This window comes from Vanessa tameamea, chromosome Z (assembly GCF_037043105.1).
Source record: "Vanessa tameamea isolate UH-Manoa-2023 chromosome Z, ilVanTame1 primary haplotype, whole genome shotgun sequence".
Lineage (NCBI taxonomy): Eukaryota > Metazoa > Arthropoda > Insecta > Lepidoptera > Nymphalidae > Vanessa > Vanessa tameamea.
Genome location: NC_087341.1, coordinates 1,314,788 through 1,335,168, shown reverse-complemented (window position 1 = coordinate 1,335,168; position 20,381 = coordinate 1,314,788). Strand labels below are relative to the sequence as shown.

Below are 20,381 nucleotides of genomic sequence, written 5' to 3'. Positions count from 1 at the left end.
AAAAATCTATTAAAATAAATGTTATTGTAAATAAAAAAATTGCTTCAACGAAGTTATTTTCATTACACATTAGTTAATACTGGAATAACAAAATCGAAAATCATCTCGTTATAATAACAACATTCGATTGTATATTATATACTCATAACTAAATTGAATTATTTATTTACATAAGAATTATTTACATCGGATACATTTTGTTGATTAAGCGGAATGTGTTTGAGGTATGGTTTATAATATTTATTATAACGTCAAAATGTACTTAATATTGTCGTTTCGGTTTGAAGGGTGAGCCGGTGTAACGACATGCACAAAGGACATATTACAAAGCAGTCGTCTGGCAATGTTAATATTTCTGTGACGTGTGCTATAGGTAAACTTTTGTAAATTTCGCGAGGATAAAACCGCAAACAAAAGGGCTTGTAAACGCCCACTTGAATAAAGTATATTTTGATTTGATTGACTTAATATAGAAATATGATAGACAAAAACTCGATTAAGTTATTTGCTATATTAAAGACGTTATTAGTTTCGCGGTCGTCCTCAACGTCAAGATTACGGTCAATACCTTGACCCAGTCGTTTTAGATCACTGTACTTTTATAGTATCTCATTAAACTTTCCTTAAGCTTAACTCGTTTAGTTAAACAGTAAAACAGCGGTCGATTTGGACGGTATGTTATATTTATACTGAAACTACTACGTTCTATATCTATACTAATGTTATAAATTATTTAGGAACTCTGTCTGTCTGTCTGTCTGTCTTTCTTTCGGCCTGTCAATCCAAAGATTTTTAAATCTTTTTAATTTTTTAATATTGGATTTTAGATTATATAAATATTATTATTGCTGACCACTATGTGTTATTTCATACAGATATTAAAAAATAGGTATTCTCAATTTTTAAACTAGTAACATTGACCAGGTTCTATTTGTCGATACAAATACTAGTTATGGCGTGGAGCTTTATTAATTTACTTCTTGGTTTTCACTGAACATTGATGTTTTAAAATTCACACATGACTTTAAAAACAAACAAAAATAAAAGCCATAAAAAAAGGAAAAAAAAAGATTATAAGAAATCCTAAGTTTTTGTTCTGTACTTTCAATCGTCTTCTCGATATAAAGATAAAATTATGACTTTATATAATTTTTGCTTTTGTCATGGGCCAGTACCACTTTATATAATAAATAAGTAAATAATAAATATTGGACAACATCACACACATTACTCTGACCCCATTTTAAGTAGCTAAAGCACTTGTGTTATGGAAAATCAGAAGTAACGACGGAACCACACCCAGACCCAAGACAACATAGAAAACTAATGAACTTTTTCTACATCGACTCGGCCGGGAATCGAACCTCGGAGTCGCGTACCCATGAAAACCGGTGTACACACTACTCGACCACGGAGGTCGTATTCCATCTTATGTTGGATTATGGACTATCACATAAATGCAAATTCGCAATGCATCGCAAATATCTGCAAGCTCACATGAATGCAACTCAAGAATATCCGATCTGAGTCGCATCGCGCATTCCTGCGATATTACGTCACACTTGTTGACGCCACGTTAGTCCGCTCCGAGACAGCGCAAAAACTCTTCAAATGTAGATATGCTCTTCTTAAAATAATCAAAAGAAATATTTTATTCTATTTTCAAAGTATTTTCGAGTAAAACAGCTCCCATCAGCATTCATAATCGTAATGAATTGATGAACCCAAAATCTTCCTTTTTTTATATATATTTTTAACAATAACAACAGAGTCGCACTGTTGTTATTGTTAAAAGATTGGCTTTTGATAAAAGAACATGAGATATTCTTTTATCAAAAGCCAGTATACAGTAACGTTAGTTACTAACACAACGTGAGAAATATTCCTTTGAAATCGTTTAAAACATCTGTTTGTCTGATTGTGAAACTAGACGTAGTGTGATGTGAAATTGTGAGATTTTGAAAGCTCAAAACAAAACTAGTCTGTTCAACTTAAACCTTTTTACAGAATTTCTATTTGTTTAACTATTTAATTTCTATTTGTTAAACATTTCAATTTAAGTTTTTTTGTGCACTATACACGTGGGAGTTGATGTTTTAAATTCGCTATTCAAATAGATAAACTGTTCCAATTTAATTTTAAAGTTACGTAATATATATTTTAAATTAACATGGTTATTTTTATTACTAACAGTATTTAAAACGGGATATTTACCATGTTTTTTATTTTTATTTGGTGAAGCTCGATATTTCGACATTATCTACGAATGTCTTGTTCACGAGAAAATAAAAAACATGGTAAATATCCCGTTTTAAATACTGTTAGTAATATATATTGTAGTATTGAAATTTTAAAAAGAACCGGACACCAGTCATATACTCTTTATGCAGATAAAGTTTACGATTTTATCTTTATCACTGGAGCAGTAGAGGTGTGTGGGGTACCCCCTGAAGAAATCTCAGTCGATGCACTCGCAGCGAATGCTAATACAGTAACTATCCTTAAGCCGCACCGATGCGTGCTGAGGCTCTAGAAGTTTAGCACTTTTTGTGTACCAAATAAAAATATACACATCTTTGCACTACTCCTATGCCATGACGCGAACGCTTCTCTACCGAAATCGACGCTAGGGGGCAAGCCTCACAGAAGGCATCGTCAGGCCTATGTGGGCTGCCAACGCAATGTATTTATATTATTAACTAAAAAGTATGATTATTTACAGATTTTATAACTATCAATTTCGATATTTCCCGTCTACCAGGGGTCTCGTACCAGCCTTATATTTATTTAATTTTGGTTGGTGGATTGAAAAATGCTCTACCCGATGGTTTGAAAGAGGCCACGACTGCCCTCGTACCACCATTAACCTTGGGAACTAAGAAGTTGCAGAAACGTCTCTTGTCACAAAAATCTCACTCACTCTTAAAACCGGAACATTACTATTTATTCATAAAAGTATTACGAATTTGTCGTTGTTAAGTACCCGAGCAAAAACAAATGTTTGCAGTAGAGGTGACAAAATCAGACCGGAGCTTTGAAACTTTACATATGGAAAGATTCAGTATCTGAAAACACCACAGTAACCAAATGTAGATATACGATCTGATCTAGTCTAACTGTTAAACCTAGTACTGTACAAGACAACAACATGACTGCTCAATATTTTACGCATATGTTTTGCTCGTAAGCCTTACTGTGAACTGGTATATAATCTAATTTGTATTATTTTATTCTTAGTCGTCTCACCCAACTAACACTCCTGTGAGAATGAGCGTCACTCACACGACCAATGCATGCCAGTAATATGATTTAACGTGGTGCGCCTCTTTGTGAATAGATCTCCATGTGTAGTGCAATGTCAATAGACGTCAACGTCAATCGTCTTTTAATTACTTATATTGGAAACCTTTTATAAAAAGAAATATTGAGATTTTTCGAGACATAAACTTATTACACTGTACTATTTATAATAAGTGAAAGGATCAATTTATACCTGAACGAATGGTTATGCCATTATTGCATTAATTTTACAATAAAAAAATAGAATAAAATTCAATTATACTGTAAAACACTAAGTCTAGAAACTGACACGGCGTCTTGTTCCGAAGCTAGCACTATTATCCCTACGAACCTTTGAGCTAAGTGAGCGCCACTTGGGTCACAAGAAGTAAAGACCAGTTTCAGAAAGATTTCTAAATACATATCGTTAAGCCTTGTTCGAGAGTAAGGTTTCATATGCTTTGTGGATAAACGATGAAAAAAAATTTTTTTTTTTTTAATTAAAAACGCACCTACTTCCAATCAGTTGTCACGGTGTCAAAATAAAAGCTTTTAATTTAAAAAAAATCTACATAATTACCAAAAACTATTATTTTAATATTCGTCAGTGCTGGTAATATAAACATGCATTACAATAAGTTCGTGTATTATTCAATATTCCCGTTGTTACGGGGAATTTAATAGTTTCGAAACTCCTCGCTGGGAAAGCTTAAAAGTTATAAAATGTGATGTAGATATGAAATATGTTCGGCAGTGTTTTATCTCTGTGTGTGTGTATAGTGAGGTAAATGGAAATACTATACAAAAATAAAGTAATATTTTTTATTCTAAAAACGTCGGTACAAAATATATTCGTACCCTCAAGCCATATACAATGTTTTTACACGTGTACAATATTATGACGGATAAAAAATATTTCGGAACAAAAACGCTGAAGAAAAAAATTTTGTTCTCTTAAATCCTGTGGTCGAAATTATTGATATTATTGTCATAATCATTATTGAATAATATGTGTTAAATTTGTGTGTTTCTAACAATTTTTTAATCCTTAAATTTTAATTATTTTTTTAAAAACACTACTGGTCGTCAATTACTACCAAATTCACCTACCTATGAAGTTCAAGGACACCAATGTTATTTATACAATAATGTCAAACACATTATTGTTCATGTTAAGTTCATAATTGCATTTCAACAAGAAAATACTAGTGGCATTCTCCATTACGGACATAGATGATTACAGTACAGAAATTTTAAATATTATCGATATTTATATATTTAACAACCAAAATCAAAATATACTTTTTTAAAGTAGGCTTTTATAAGCACTTTTAAATCGTCTTTTTACAACCTATATTAAGTGAAGCTACCACCGGTTTGGAATGTAGATTTTCCCGAGAAGAACCGGCAAGAAACTCAGTAGTTACTCATTTTCAACTCGTCCCAACCGCACACGATTAGGGTTTCAACCCAAAATATTATTATTTCTTAGTCATATGACTCTACTCCACCTGATAGTGAGTGGTAGTGAAGTCCAAACGCGAAGATTGGGAGGGAGAATGAACTGCGCTAGTCGCCCTCGCCATGGCAGCCCCTAAGATGCCTCTCCACGCCTCCTTTGAAGGGACTCAGGTTACAAGAGGAGGGGTATGACATACGTGTGCTGGTAGAGAATTCCAATTTTTTTCAATGCGACAAAAAAAAAAGAGTTGCCGTATTTTTTGTGCGCGATGTAATTGACTTTACAGTTAGGCAGTGACATAGCAAGCCAGCACACGTAGACATTTACAGGAAACGGGAAACAGGAATTAGAGAGAATAATTCCTGAGAGCACTCACCGTGACAAAGTTGATAGAAATCGCTCAGAGCCGATATCTCTCTATTTTATATATTTATAATAGTTTATCGTAACTAATACTATAAATAAATATAATAGTTTAAAAAAACTAAAAAAGATGCGTTTTAGCACGCACTAAAAATTACCAAAGTAAATCTTTCATTTGATACTCATATCATGGGGGTGCATTTCAAATAGCCAATCCTCCATCTTGGATGTACGCCATGTTGGATTTAAGTCACGTGACTATTTTTCTCGTATTCCTGACAGCAAACCCTTTCATTTGATATCCATATCATGGAGGTTGATTTTAAACAGCCATTCCGCCATCTTGGTGAGGCCGCCATATTGGATTTGTAATGACGTTTCTTAGCTAGTCATGTATTGTCATCAGAACTCAGAGCGTGTGCAAAATTTCATCCTAATCGAAGACCGGGAAGTGGCTCAAATTAAGATTCCAAGATTTTCTTACATACATAGTTACAAGTGAAGCTTAATATAAGCGTGTTAATGAGAAAATAAGTTTATTTATTTGTTTGTTACACTTCACGTCTTAATCACTCAACTCATTATGATTGTTCATACACGTACATGATGACATTTCATGCACGTTTACACTGGCACGTAAAAGGTCAAAGGGCAAATACCTGATCCTTCCTCCCGATAACACGCGGGTAAAACTGAGGACGGAAACTAGTAAATGCATATCAATATGAACGATCTAAATGAATATCTTACTGTACTAATAAATACATACTGACGTAGTATGCTAATAGTCCATCTTACACACGCCAGTGGGCGCCGACAGGATTATATTCACCGAGGTGCACCGGCGTCGTCACTGATAAATACTCAGAACAGTGCATCCTTATCATTTCGGTAGGTATATAAAACTATTCGTCGACGAACGAAAACGAAATTAACGGTAAGTTCAAATCATTTGGATATCTGAAAATGTCTCTGAAACGCCAGCGAACGGCACAGATAATCTACTAGCGGTAAAGCGATTAATTGATAATACGTTTATCCAGCGGTATGCGGGATTGGCCTGACTATTCCAGCGGATAACTTGGAATTAGTCAACGATGGGAAACGCGAGGCTAAGCGGCCTGTACGTGTACTTTCAGGAAACTGGTAGTGGAGGGCTGAAATCGGTCATGTTTTGAATAATTTCGAAATGATTGACTCTCGTAACAAAAGGTAGAAGGTGTAAAAGCACCCTCTTTCTCCTTCCCCCAATGTCCATGCACGCCAATTATCTTTTATTCATGCGCTAATTAAAATTTATTATAATAAACTAATGTATTATAATCATATTAATGATGTTATGATTTCATTATTCTAATCACATTGTTATACAATTCAATAACTGTTTACATTTCTAAAATTACAGGACTATGAATATGTAAATTAATTTAATAAGTATATAAAAAAAATGTAGGACAAATATTATGTATATCATTATTTTTTTATTTGGTAAAGTTTCGAGAGCGTTCGAACCGACAATATGTGTTTCTGCTACGTTGAAATAATAAACTATAATATCTAAAAAGCACGACATGCAACCTTACATTATCGCCTACGTTAGACGTCGAACTAGAACCTCGAATTTGATAATCCCATAGCATTCAGCACAAATTAAAAACAACGAACCAACTACGAAACATTTCTACAATAAATACTTCATTTTGATCTCAATGTTAATAAAACGCATACATATAGAAACGTATAAAATCTCGTCGTAACTATAAAGCCCTTTCGAAAATTGCGACACAGATTCAACGTTCTCGGGCATAAGGTACTCTGTTAATTAATATAGTCGTCCGAGTGTCCGCTGCGGCGTATATCTTTACAGCATGTCCCTATTTATTCTGAGCGAATATTTATCTCGACTGACGAATTTCGAAATCTAGTCATGCTTTTATAGATAGAAAGAGTAAACTGTTATAAGAGATGGGTGTCGTTAGATCACTCCAAGGGATTATCTATCAACAATATCATCATTGAAATAAATTAGTTAATAGTTACGTAATTTTGTGTTTATAGTCATTACCATTGGATAGTCCCTTCGTCAACCTTTCGGAGGCAATCTTGAATGAAGAATTAGGTCATAATCATTAATTGTCATTGAAATTGAACATGTGAAATTTCAACTCTACGCAGTTATTACGGAGTGGAGTGTTGAAGTAGTTGGTTTTAATTAAACTTTTCTATATTATTTGTGCAAGTTCAGATCAATTGGAATCGATTAAGTCCAGTTTTAATTTGTATTGTTCAACTTTAACTATGATTTATTTATAGCGTTTCAACATCCTGTATGCTGGCGGAAGACATACTCCTACGCTTCCGAGGAAGCGTTGGCGTCTGGGACGCTGCTAGCCGTATAGTCCGGCAATCCTTGGAGCGTTATAAAATGCAATGCGCCCTAAATAAATGGGATACGGACAATTTGAGTCCAACGATAATAGATGCTTATTAAGAAATTTTAAAAAGCATCTATTATCGTTTATTTTAATAATGAAAGTTGTTTATTTTAATAATGAATGATACTCTATCACAATTAAATTATACTAAAGTTGACATTTTTTTAGAGAGTTTTTGAAAGGAATGTTTGCACATAAAGACACATATAAACTAGCACACACATTTCTATTAAAATTTTCAAGATTTACTAAACTTCCTTTCTTTTTTAGTGTATCTCTAATATCCAATATTTTAGAGTAGGGTTTGCTATGCTTCCATCCGGTTCGACAATTCTTATGTTTACATAACGACTTATACCTCAATCTTACAAAGAAACTTACATATACTAAAAAAAGCGGTACGAGCCCAGGTTGAACCTGTAATTTACAAGATACGCAGCGGATGATTATATTTCAAGATCTAAGTATAAAGTACAAAAAATATAAGTATTTATAATATTTAAATAAATACATATTTATTTAAGAGCTACTTAGATTAAGGCCTTAATTATATACATTTAAATATAAAAAATATTAAAATACTGTATTAATCATAACCGCGTAAAGTAGTGTAGTATTAATAAATATCTATGTATGCGATAATCTTCCGGATAATATAAGCGTTAATGTTAGAACGTGGCACTGATTTCATGTTTGAACCTGCTGTCCACTCCGTTTCCCCTTTGAACCCTTCACTCCTCGCGTTTGAACCGTCCTTTGTTTCAACCGTACCCAGACTTCTTATTGTCGTCTTTCAACGTATGTATACCCAAACCTATCCACAGCCGATCATTTGCCGCAAAACCCGTTTGCATCCGACCGGAACATAGTTTCAACCTGGCAGAACTAACAAGAAACTATTATTCATCTTGCATGAAAATCGACCGACTCCAAGCTTTTTATCAGTATAGTAATATGTTGAATAATAAGCCTATTTGATCAATGTATTGTTCTCATGAGATTTAAATGAAATAGTTAAAACTCAAACAGGTATAAAAAACGTATATAAAATATGTTTTACGAACTGAAAACATTTCTCTAATATACTGTCCGGGAATACCTGAGCGGGGATACAAAGTTATTCGTTTTTAGAATTGCGAACAGTTCCCCAACAAACCTGAAATTACACTGACGAGGTAATATGGCAAAATAGTTTAGTTCGCCGATGCAGGCGGATGCGCTCCTAATTTTACTTCGACATGTTTAATTAAATACGTTGGACATTATTGCTCTGAACTCTGAGAAAGTTATACGACCTATTTCATGTAGTTCCCCGGACGAATATAAATAGAAACATAGTTTGCAAAATGCTAAGCATAATGTAACTGTATAACATCGTCAGAGTTCCTACTTTATATATTAATAAAATCCTCGTTGAATTCCATCAATTCGTGCCAATATAATCGTATATTAGAAATATCAGTAAATGATATGTAAAACTGACTATAATAATTATTGAATTTAAAGTATGGGTACACACATTAAAATGAATGGCGTATCAGCGTAATCGATTTTGAACATTCCACGACTGATACACAGTTAGGGTCTCGTAGCGAAAACGGAATTTTCCAAATATTCATCATGTTACTCATAACAGTCCCGCAAAATGATTAAAATTTTATAGATTTTGATGTACAAATGTCTCCATATTTAACCTGCTAGTAACTAATATTGATGTTTAGTCTGAATATAGCTTTTGTAATGTCATGTCATGTTATAAGTCTATCATTGACACATTGATGATGTCGGTGTTTATATATTTTTTTTAATTTTATACCTAAAGTATGTACGCAATGCCATTTGTATAGATGTATAGTATAAAAGACGCTCATTGTCGCAGGAGCGTAATACAGTTTATCGCATCAAATATTGCTAGACTTACTTTTGCCTACGTTAATCACACGATTGGGTGTGGCACTATTGTGTGACTTATGGTCGCTTGCACTACCGGAACAATTTATGTTTTAAGAATTTGTGTTAGTCAAAGAACAATTAGAATCGATCGGTCGCAGATCGCCTTCCAAACCTTTTTAATAATAACTTTTAGATGTTTGATTATTACGCCAATGTTTCGTCTAATATAAAAACATGGATATAAAATTGTTAGATTAGACAGAAAGATTACCTAGGACCTAATAACGATTGAGAAATAGCATAGCATTTTAGCAGTTTACTAATCATTGTTGACTTTGAATACAATTAATATTTTTATTTGACCAGCTCTGAAGGCAATCGTTACATAACCTCGACGTGCTATAATTTATGAAGTCGCTAGTTTCCCTTTAGCAAACAAACGATAATGGACCTCATTATTCTTCGTGATGACGAAACCTTTTTAAACGCGATAAATAGATGTATTTATCGCGTTTGAAAAGGGATTAAGAGACCCTTAATCGCACAGTACTGTACCACCCATATCATTCTTCAAGTAACGTGACTACTAAGAATGCAGGTAAATGTGTTGTTCATACAGGCAATTTTAGAAAATGATAATTTTTGTTCACAAATAGAAAGTTGTACAGACTATAATATGCAGAGTTTTCGGTTGCAGATTAAGGTGGGTGGACCATGAAGGCCACGCTCCTTTGAAGGCCAACTATTGAAAATTCGTAGTTATTGACACGTAAAGACAAATTCTTTCTGCTATGCACTAAGATGCATCAAACTCAAGGCCACAGACGCATGCGCGGCTATTGTGGCTGTGCGACCTCATGCTTCGTACACTTTGTCGTCGACGTTACAATTGTTAATCGCGCGCACAGAAAAACAAAAGTTTTTAGTTTAATGACGTATTATTATCTCATATTTGTTACTGTAAATTATCGTATAAGGATATGTTTATGGTATATCAGAAAAATTAAATAGTTTTGCATCGATTTAAGTTAAAATATTGGTAGTGTTCTTAGGAAAGCCGTTGGCTCCTTATAAGGCCAATCAAAATTGACGGTTGGCCTTGCTTACAAGGAACTTCTACAAACCATATAACATATGAACATTTACTTTTTAGTTATAAATAAGTACCGTTACAGTTAAAACAATGTTTTATATTTATAATATTTTTATTTATAAGGTTTATTAACCCTTTTAAGTCATTTTGAATAGACTTTTTTCAAAATTAGATAAATGAGAAGAGGATTTATCACAGCGAATCAACCGTTTTGCAAAGCTGGGTGTACGCTTACGCCTAAAATCAGGAAACAAGCCTTTTTATTTTGTGAGAGGTTTAAAATCAAGAACTCTTTCAATATGTTAACAAGGATGGGCGCAAATGACTCAATAGGTTTTTGGCTTGAAACCCATCTATTTCAAAAATAAAACCCCAGCTAATGAATCCAGCTAGAGCTTAAAAAATTAATAAGCCAATTAATTAAAAAAAGAAATTGATAATTGTTAGTTTGGCCTTCTTAGAAGATTTTGGTCTTACAAAGAACGGACCCATATGAAGGCCATTTTAGGTAAAAAAAAAAGGTTTAAATTTTATTATAAAACGCGTTAGCAAGTTATTTGATGTCAATATAATACTCATTACTACTATTTTTAAATAATTTCCATGAATATATTCTTAGTTATAGGATGGTGTCCAAGTAATGTTCGTTGAGTTTTTTATAGATGATAAAAACATATTGAGCACTTCATGCTTAAATGAAAGAGCTTATTATGTAATTTTAGTAAAAGCAGATATATCAATTTTTACAATTCTATTTTTAAGTTAAACGACTGATGTATAATATTGGCCTTGTTTGGAGCCGTGTTCCTTGCAAGGCCATTTAGGAGAGCTTAATAAAACTTAATTTTAATAAAAAGTGATTAAAGCTAGATTAAAAATGATTGATATGGTACACAATAAAACAAAGTATTACTTAATAATTAGTTCCTTCATTTATCCAGTTAATAAACGAATAAAATGTGCTTACTCGGCTTACGGCACATTTTGTCTTCATTTGATATTAAATTAAAATTTAAAAAACATGATTTCCAAATAGATAGAAATAGATAGAAATAAGACGTTACAGTAATTTAAAATAAGGCTTGGTTATAATTATCACAGTTTTGTTGTTCTCTGAGGCTAAGCATATAATACGCAGAGTTTAGTTTATTTTAGCATTTTGATTAATATTTATTGTTAGGAAGTCTTGTTATTGAAAAAGTGTTCTTAGGAAGTTTAAATAACCAATGTTTCGAAAGGCACTGTCAAGGTGAAAGTTTGACATATAAAAATAATCAAAACAAATATCTGGCTTTACGCATTCAATCCCAGCAACTCAGCCGTTCACGAACAAAAAAATAAAAATAAAACCGTTTTCCAAAGTTCAAAAACTAGACTAATGATAACACAATTGAATGATTGAGTCAATCATTCAATTTGACTTACTGGCGGAGAGATAGAGGTCCAAAATTCTCTTAAAAAAGAGGGGAGGTTTTGTCTAGCAGTGCGATGTTTACAGACTTTTCTACTAATATTATACCATATTTACTCTGAATTTTATGTAAACTTTTAGCCGGTAGATTTACATTTAGTTCTATCTAGTTACAACAACAAACAGAAAGTGGTTCTTAAAGGGGTATTTAAAGAATGTTACAAATTAAATCTCGGTATTCACTGTCAAGTTATCGGATGTCATTAATTTACAATCCGAATGGAATCGATGAAATCTCTATGTGAATAAATCGCTCACCTCTTTAAATTTTTTTATGTAAGACTTCTGTAGTCATGTGGTGTATCAGACTTGTATGCCGTGAAGGCAAAGGGCATGATGCTCTCGCTTACTCTTTATGCCCTTTATCGTCGCTCTCACTTTCCTTGTGTGTGCGTGGCTCTTATACAATTTGTACCTTTGCTACATATTGTTTTTTTTTATCTGCCTTTCATTTCAAGCAGTTTTAAACGATATGCCCAGACTAGAATATATGATTTGATATAATAGATGTAAACCGTGGACTTTGACGCAAGCCCAAGGTCGCTTGTTGAAATCCAGAAAAGCATAATTGGTTTTCCCGCTTATTTGGTGATTGGCGGTGCAGGAAAACACCGTAACGAACCTGCACTGTAATACAAAGTATTCGAACATTGAAAACGAAAAATATAAAAGTATATGAAATAACAATAATAACTTTACTGCACCGAAAAATAATAGTAATTGTTTTGTGAAAATTTACATGGTGGTTACAGGGTAGGTACCACCCACTCATCATATAGTCTACCGCCAACCTATACTTCGTATAGTTGTTTAGGTTTGAAGGGTAACTACACACATGTAGGACATATAACATCTCAGTTACTTAGGTAGCGGCGCATTGGTTATGTAAGAAACGGTCAAAATTGCATGCGACGCCAATGTATCCAGTGATGTTGGCTTATCATCAGGTGGCTCAGTGGCCTGATCGTGACCTGATCTTTTAATGCCATTTTTGTTTGAATAAACCCTTAGGAAATATGGTGTTAAGTAGAATATAAGGTTGTATGAAAATAAAACGCGTCATCAGATATAACAAAAAATTTAATTTCATTAAACTAAGTCGCTAGTCAAATACAAATATAAAATTGGTCCATTGTGGAATGTATTTAACATTATTATTATTTGTAAATGTAAATAGTTTACATAAGTGAATAATAAACGAGTATGTAATTAATTTATAACCATAAACAAACACATAATATGTATATTTAAAATAAAAAAAGCGCATGTAAATCAGTACAGACTGAAGTGAAGCATTTGTGTCAGAAGAGCTTAAATCAAACGTGACGTATAAATTTTTTGTGCTATAATATTAAAATAATTTCACTTCATCCAAAGTTAAAACATTTGTTCAATTAAAATTGTAATAACAACATTTGAGTATCGATTTAATGGAATGTTTCATATTTTTGTTGCTAACCGTACATAGCATAAAAAGTCGAACAGGATTTAGGCCTTACTGTTTACAAACTAATAAAATAAAACAAACAGAAAATACGAATTAAAGTTATCAAACTTCGAGTGATTACATTCTTAACACATAAATACATTATACGAGCAAATATAATTTTACAGCAAATATTAAAATACTTTATCGTTTCAAACAATTGAACGCACGAATTGGTACAGTTTCTTAACTTCTATAATACATCTTAACAAACAGAACAAACCATTATAACTAATATGATTTAAAACAAAAATTATTTGACACTCAGTAACGATATTCTTAATAAAAACTTAACACAGGATAAAAATGGCTTTATGGCCTTCATTATAAAAATGTAAATTCATTGTAAATCAAGTTGATTGTAAAATAGACGAGTGCTTTTCGTTCCTTACTTCATTTTAATAATATAAAAAAGGAATCTTATACATATTGGAAATAATAAACACTAATGAAAAGCTTTAGTGCGAATTGAAAGCATCTTACAATATAATTGTAAAAGTGCGAAAATAATCTCTATTGTAATTGTGATAAAGTCTAATATTATTTAACATTGCATAATAAAAAAAAAAATGGTATGTTCTTATAATTGGTTTAAAAACGAGACCAATATTTTTTATTGTAATTGTGATAGAGACTAAGAATCTTTTATAATTATAAACTAACTTTGTGATCCTCTTGGTTGCCTCCAGGCTGAATGGAAGCCAGCCGCAGAATCGGAATCTGAATCGCCTTCTTCATTAACGCCCATTTGAGCTCGTGGCTGAAAAATAAAAATATAGTACATTTACAATCAAAACAAAACGGTTACAGTAAAATAAGCTAAACAATGTTACAAAACATTTGATAATAGTACTAAAGGTTTGGGGCGCATTGATGATGTAAGGTTCAATATTTCTTACAATGACAATGCTTGTGGTAACCACTTGACATCAAATGTCCCAGTTTCCAGTCTGCTTATTAATTTTTAATAAAAAAAATAATGTAATCTAATGAGGTGAGGTATCCGGCGATACCCGGTTGGAACGAAGTTACTAAGTTTTACTCATACATCATGCATAACAATAACAGGCATTGAAATAAATTTACAATGTTTCAGGATAATTAGATGACAATATATATTTTTTTATTTTCGTGTCATAGCACCTTTTAAAATAGAAAGAGAGAGATAGAAATAAAGGAAAAGGTCGCCTGTGCAGCATAACCCTTTCTCCTTACGTGACAATTTATGCTAGTTCACTCTAGTTTAAGCCACGAAAACTTCTTTCCAAAAATGTTCATTTTACAGGATTAATTTTGGTCATATTTATTTTTCCATCTCTCTCGTATTATTTCGTAATTATACCATAATAAACCTGTCACATATTTCATAACGAAAGGCAGTTGTTTAATCGCGATACGTCTGCAACCATGAATTTTGAGGTGGTATATTATCTTGTATAAACGTAACCTCAAATCAGAGCAGAGCAGTACAAAGTATAGGAAATCAAACTCATTACTTATTCGCCCTTCAAACCGCAGATCTTGAAAATGAAGCACCTGATTTTAAGTGATCACCAGTGCCCAAAAATGGAAAAAATAGGAACTAAGATGTTGTTTCCTTTGTGCCTGTTACACTGGCTCACTCACCCTTGCTCGCTACTGATTGCTGACAAAATATAGAGGTAACCCATCCTGCTCAAAGCTCTACCACCAGTATAATAAACTTCGGTAGTTAAAATCAAATTGACAGGCGTACATAAAAGGAGATACGAGTATTAGGTACTCTGCTCCTACAACTATAGAAGTGTATATCAACGAATCGATACAATTTTGGTTGAGAGATATGGAACGGAGACTTTTTGTACTGAACTCATAGAGATATCGTGAGTAGAAAAATGATTACCTGATCTGGAGTGGATGGTGTACTTCGGCTGTGAGCTCCAACTCCTCGTCTTCCGCTAGCACCACGTCTTCTGATCTTGCTGCTCATTGGAGGAGGCATCAATTTATCGTCTTTCTGAAATATGCGAAAACACATAAGTATATCAAATACATTTCTTCAATTTATAATACATAGTTATAATCACATTTTTTTAAGTGAATACGTTTGCTTAGTCCACGTCGCGACAGATGTAAATCTATGTCAGGAACGTTACCCTTTCGTTGTAATAAAATTCGACCTTGACACTTTACAATTATTCATAGAGCGTTTTGACTAATTATTTATAATTTCCATACTTGTATATTATCAGCTGATCCCCACGATTTGTGGAGTTGGTCACCGTCATCAGACCGTCTATCTAGATCTCTGTCACGGGCTGATTTAGGCACATACGCCGATGACCTTGTAGCTCCAACGCCTAGGAAATTGCTGAACGCTTCTGTTGTCTTCTTTACGCGAACGTTTAGAGACCCTATTCTAAGGAAGCCTTCCTTTTCTGCAAAATTATAATCTTAATTAGTTTAAGTATTAGAAAATCAAATGACCAACGACACAAATATAGACCCGGCAAGATACCCACTGTTACCTATTTGCGTTCGTAATATGTAACATCCAAAACTATCATAATGTACTAAATATGAAAATAAATTAACATCGTTTTAGTTGAAATGCTACTTGACTGAAATTGGACTAATCGAATTTTAAAATAAATATTGCAGCCAAATTAATTACAAGAGGTTTATTACTAGTCAATTTTGGGTCTCAGTTATTTGGAATATTTCGACCGTCACCCACAAAAGAACAAAAAAGGGCCAGCGCATACTGACGAAGCGCAACGAGGAGCAAAAGAGTCCCTTTATTTATTCCAATTGAACTTTTCTAATTGCCTTGCTGTAAAAAAAAATTGCGCTGCGCTTTGTCATGTATGCGTCGGGCAAAATAGTTACGAGAGCGAATCAAAAAGTTCTTAGCGATGAAATATGCCATATTCTTGAAATTAGTTTCAATGAGTGTCAATTACGCAAATCATAAAAACTACATTGCAAACTATAATTGGGAATGTTGTTTCTTCAAGATCGCTCATCGATCGGAAGTCGCGCAATACGCAATTCGCAGAACTAACTTCGATAACCTTGATCACTCTTCACACAATACTCTTCGGACTTAGCCTCTAGGAATTTTTCATCAAATTATGTTATAGCTGTATATGATTGAGTCAAAATATTTTTTTTTATTTATTTCATAAAAATATTATTAATTTAAGAACTTTTCGAATCACCCTCGTACACCGAAGACAGATAAGAAAAATGTTACAGATACATCAGACATAACTGATATTAATGAAATGGACACAAGAACCAAATTCACGAACAAAGAAAATTAAACGTAACAAGCTTAAACATAGAGATAATTTTATTAAATCACCATTTTTTATTTTGCTGTAATGACACAAATAACGTACACAGAAATGATAGTCACAGGTAAAATTAGACACACGGATGAAAATAAGCCCAATTAATAAACCCTTAGGCGTAAGTTGACTGAATCTGTGTATACCATTCTTAATCAGCTCGAGTTGGGTTTGTGAGACCCTTAGAGTGGGCGCCGACGTAACTGTACGGCGTAAACTATTATTGGTTGTGGGTTCTGTGGAACAGGTTTCATTACATTTTGTTGAAACATCGAGTCAATGAAACGACGATTTAATTTTGATTAACAACTAACAACTTATTATTTAATTTTAAGCTAAATATATTTTATAGAGACTTTTTTCAATAACGATATCGAACTGCTTGTATTTAACGTCGCACTGCATGGAAAAGGATTTCTTTGCTATCGATGAGGGGTTTTGTAGCATATTCCATCAACTTGGTCCGGTGTGATTTGGTGGATATATGTCGGTTTCCTTATGATGCTTTTCTTCACGATAGAGCATGAGTCTAATTATAATTTCCAATAACATGTATTATATTTCTTGGGTAATTGAAAACCTTATAAAACAAATTATATAAGAACAAAACAGTACCTTTTCATTTTTTAACGTAACTGTAATGAGCAATGATAAATACATTAATGTTATATTCACAAATATAGTCCAGTTACAATGGACCTAAATTGTAGAGCCTAAATGAGGCAACAAAAAAGTATTTTATAATAATTCTCGTATCACGACTCACAGCCGAGTTATCGCAAAAAAAAACGAAATTCAACACTATTTCAAGATGGCGCCGAACGCACATATCGAAAATCGAGGTCGACAGTTTATGTTAAGCTTTTCTAAGGCCTTCCTACAACATATCCTTTTGGATATGTTGCATGTATGTATAATTTATATCAGCCTTCTCGGTTCATTTGCATTTCCAAATGTATACAATGAGAATATTCATCGAGAATCTTCTGGATGGATTTTGATGTATCTCTGCGATATGATATTCTCTTAAAAATATAACGAAATAGAAATATGTTCAGGGTAAAAGATTAAAACGTTAATTGAAGTCTAGTCTCGTACACATATTTGTATGATAACATACGGGGTTGGGATTACGATGGGGGGAGGGGGTCAGTTGGGCGTACTCACTGCGATAAGACCCTGGCGACAGTGATGTGTCCATGTGCACTAAGTATTGTCGAGGTTTCTTGCCGGACCAGTCTCTCACATTGGGATCGGCGTCTGTTAATAATAAGATTTCTTTTAAGTAATTAGTCTAAAAAGTGATTAATAAAATACGAATTATAACCTATAAGTCTGCGCAGTACCATAATATAAGATATCTAATGCCTTAAAATAAAAGAGACCACTAATATTAATCATAATATCAATAAAAAAAAAATATATATATTAAAGCTGTGAATTGGTTGTTATTGTAGACCCATTTGGGTCACGTTGTATTATTTTATTTATAATAATTATAATTAGCTCTGTATTTATTTATATATTTTTATTTACATGAAAGTCACGCTTGTCACGTCAATAGTTTACAAAATTTAAAGCTATGACGCGCAGCTATATGATCACATTATTAATAAGAGTTAACACCTCCATAACGCATTGCATCTTCTAGTATAAGTTTTATTTTGTATTCTTTTATTTCATTTTAAACTTATTTTTTGGTGTAAAAATACGGCTCATACAATTAGTTTTTGGTCGTCATCTCCAATTTGAGCTTTGTCTATAGTTAAAAAAAAACTACAAGCTTGGTTTACAGCGCCACCTTGGAAGGAAAGTGGAACTATGTACTTCAAGCGTGTACAATTGATTCGTTTCTGAAAGTTTTCACTAGATGGCGCTGTTACAAAAGTTTGTCGTAATTATTGTTAGATGTCACTATTTACTTAATATTCTTGTGAAAGAATGACTTTATTATCAACTATGAGAATGTGTTCGTAATAGAATGGAAGTTTTACGATAAAAATTTAAAAATAAACAATAATGAAGACACAGCTTAGGCTTATTTCATATTAAAATATTCTTTCACATAAATTACCTTGTATGAAAAATATAGTCGTACATTATCAAATTCTATTCAATTTGGATTTTGAAATACAAAACAAAAAAATATATATGCATTATACATTTATACATTAGTCGTATATTAAATAAAATAACATTTCGCTTGAGATTGATATTACTCATTAAAGGGACTTACAAGATTTATTGTCTTCCTTTCACACCGTATAAAAGAAAAATATGATACTAGTTCTTCCTAATTAGTCTAAGGCTCAGCTACAATTACAATAAAGTTAATTTATCTTACCGTATACTTCTACTAGAAGTCTGTAGACATTTTCGTGACGAAATCTCATTGCAATATGTAATGGTGTGTATCCCTGTAAATCACACAGATTTATTAATTTACATGAAATTTGAACCAATTTCTTAGAATACTTAAACCTTAACCGAATAAAACGATTTCAATCCGGATGGACGTATGTACTTAATTTGTGTTTATAATTAATGACGGACTCAACGATGTAGAAACATTCTGAGGAAATTCTGAATCCTCTTGGATATATATGTCGTATGAAAATCTGCCAGATGTCCACCCTCAACTCGCATTGGAGTCTTTAAACCTTCGAGTCGAATAGGCCTTAGCCGGTAGACATACACAAGTTTTTATATTACGTTTTATTCGATTATCACTTTTACTCTTCAACATTGAACACTCTCCGAATCTCCCCTAGTTTCGTAACGCTCGATTTTTAATATAATATTATGAAGCAAATATTAAATCACACTCCCTGAATATTACGACAGCGACAGGTGTAAAAAAAAACTGAATTCGAAAAACGTAATATAATATCAAACTAAAATTACATATAAACGATTTGAACATTTCTGACGTCATTCCCAGCGACACGATTTAGTTAATAGCACGTCAAAATGGCGGACGACGAGTTAAATTTACCGCGCTTTTCAGAGAATCTACACTAACGATAATAAAATCAACTTACCCCATTCTGAGACGTGACGTTGACAGCGCATGAAAAGAAGGTAATGTCTGTTTAACGATACCGTAAAAGTTGTTAAATGGTTTAGCGAGGAGTATTTGATTGAACGTTAAGATTCGGGTGAAGTATTATAAATACGTGTTAACAGTGTTCGGCAGTTAGCACATGATGAAATTACGGGTGATTAAGGAGATACCTCGTCGAGATATCGTGTAGCGTCTGTTCATGGTGTTTCATTTTGGTCGGATTGTAATTGAGTGTTACATGTGTTTTGATTTTGAATTAACATATTAGATTTGAAAAAATAAACAAGTTTTTCGTTATGTCTTTGATAAAATTGTCATTTTAGTTATTTACAGACAATCGTCACTGCTTCTTTAAGTATTTGTTTGAAGAAAAATTGTTATAACAGCTGATACAGAAGTAAAAAAAAAACGTGTTTCTTAAAATAGTAATGGACTAATAAACACTTTATTATACATTCATATGAATATATAATCAATATAAATACATACGTAGATTAATTGTG

At 32.8% G+C, this 20,381-nt stretch overlaps 1 protein-coding gene across 1 annotated transcript; it reads right to left on the bottom strand.

Moving 5' to 3' along the window:
* Positions 1 to 13,925: 13,925 nt before the first annotated feature.
* LOC113403980 (uncharacterized) lies at positions 13,926 to 20,079 on the bottom strand. Its single transcript, XM_064220281.1, has 8 exons — positions 20,049 to 20,079; positions 19,856 to 19,902; positions 19,159 to 19,231; positions 17,982 to 18,074; positions 16,961 to 17,050; positions 15,700 to 15,899; positions 15,365 to 15,478; positions 13,926 to 14,242 (listed from the first exon to the last, which is right to left on the bottom strand). Exons 1-8 carry the CDS (start codon positions 20,077 to 20,079, stop codon positions 14,141 to 14,143), a joined length of 750 nt encoding a protein of 249 aa, XP_064076351.1. The 3' UTR covers positions 13,926 to 14,140.
* Between the last annotated feature and the right edge of the window lie 302 nt (positions 20,080 to 20,381).

What these genes read in the sequence shown, in the direction of transcription:
- LOC113403980 (XM_064220281.1), bottom strand. Translation starts at nt 20,079, where the DNA reads ATGAACAGACGCTACACGATATCTCGACGAG. An exon ending in CTACACGATATCTCGACGAG is followed by an intron (nt 19,903 to 20,048) that starts GTATCTCCTTAA and finishes ATCGTTAAACAG; the next exon opens with ACATTACCTTCTTTTCATGC. An exon ending in ACTCGAGCTGATTAAGAATG is followed by an intron (nt 15,900 to 16,960) that starts GTATACACAGAT and finishes ATAATTTTGCAG; the next exon opens with AAAAGGAAGGCTTCCTTAGA.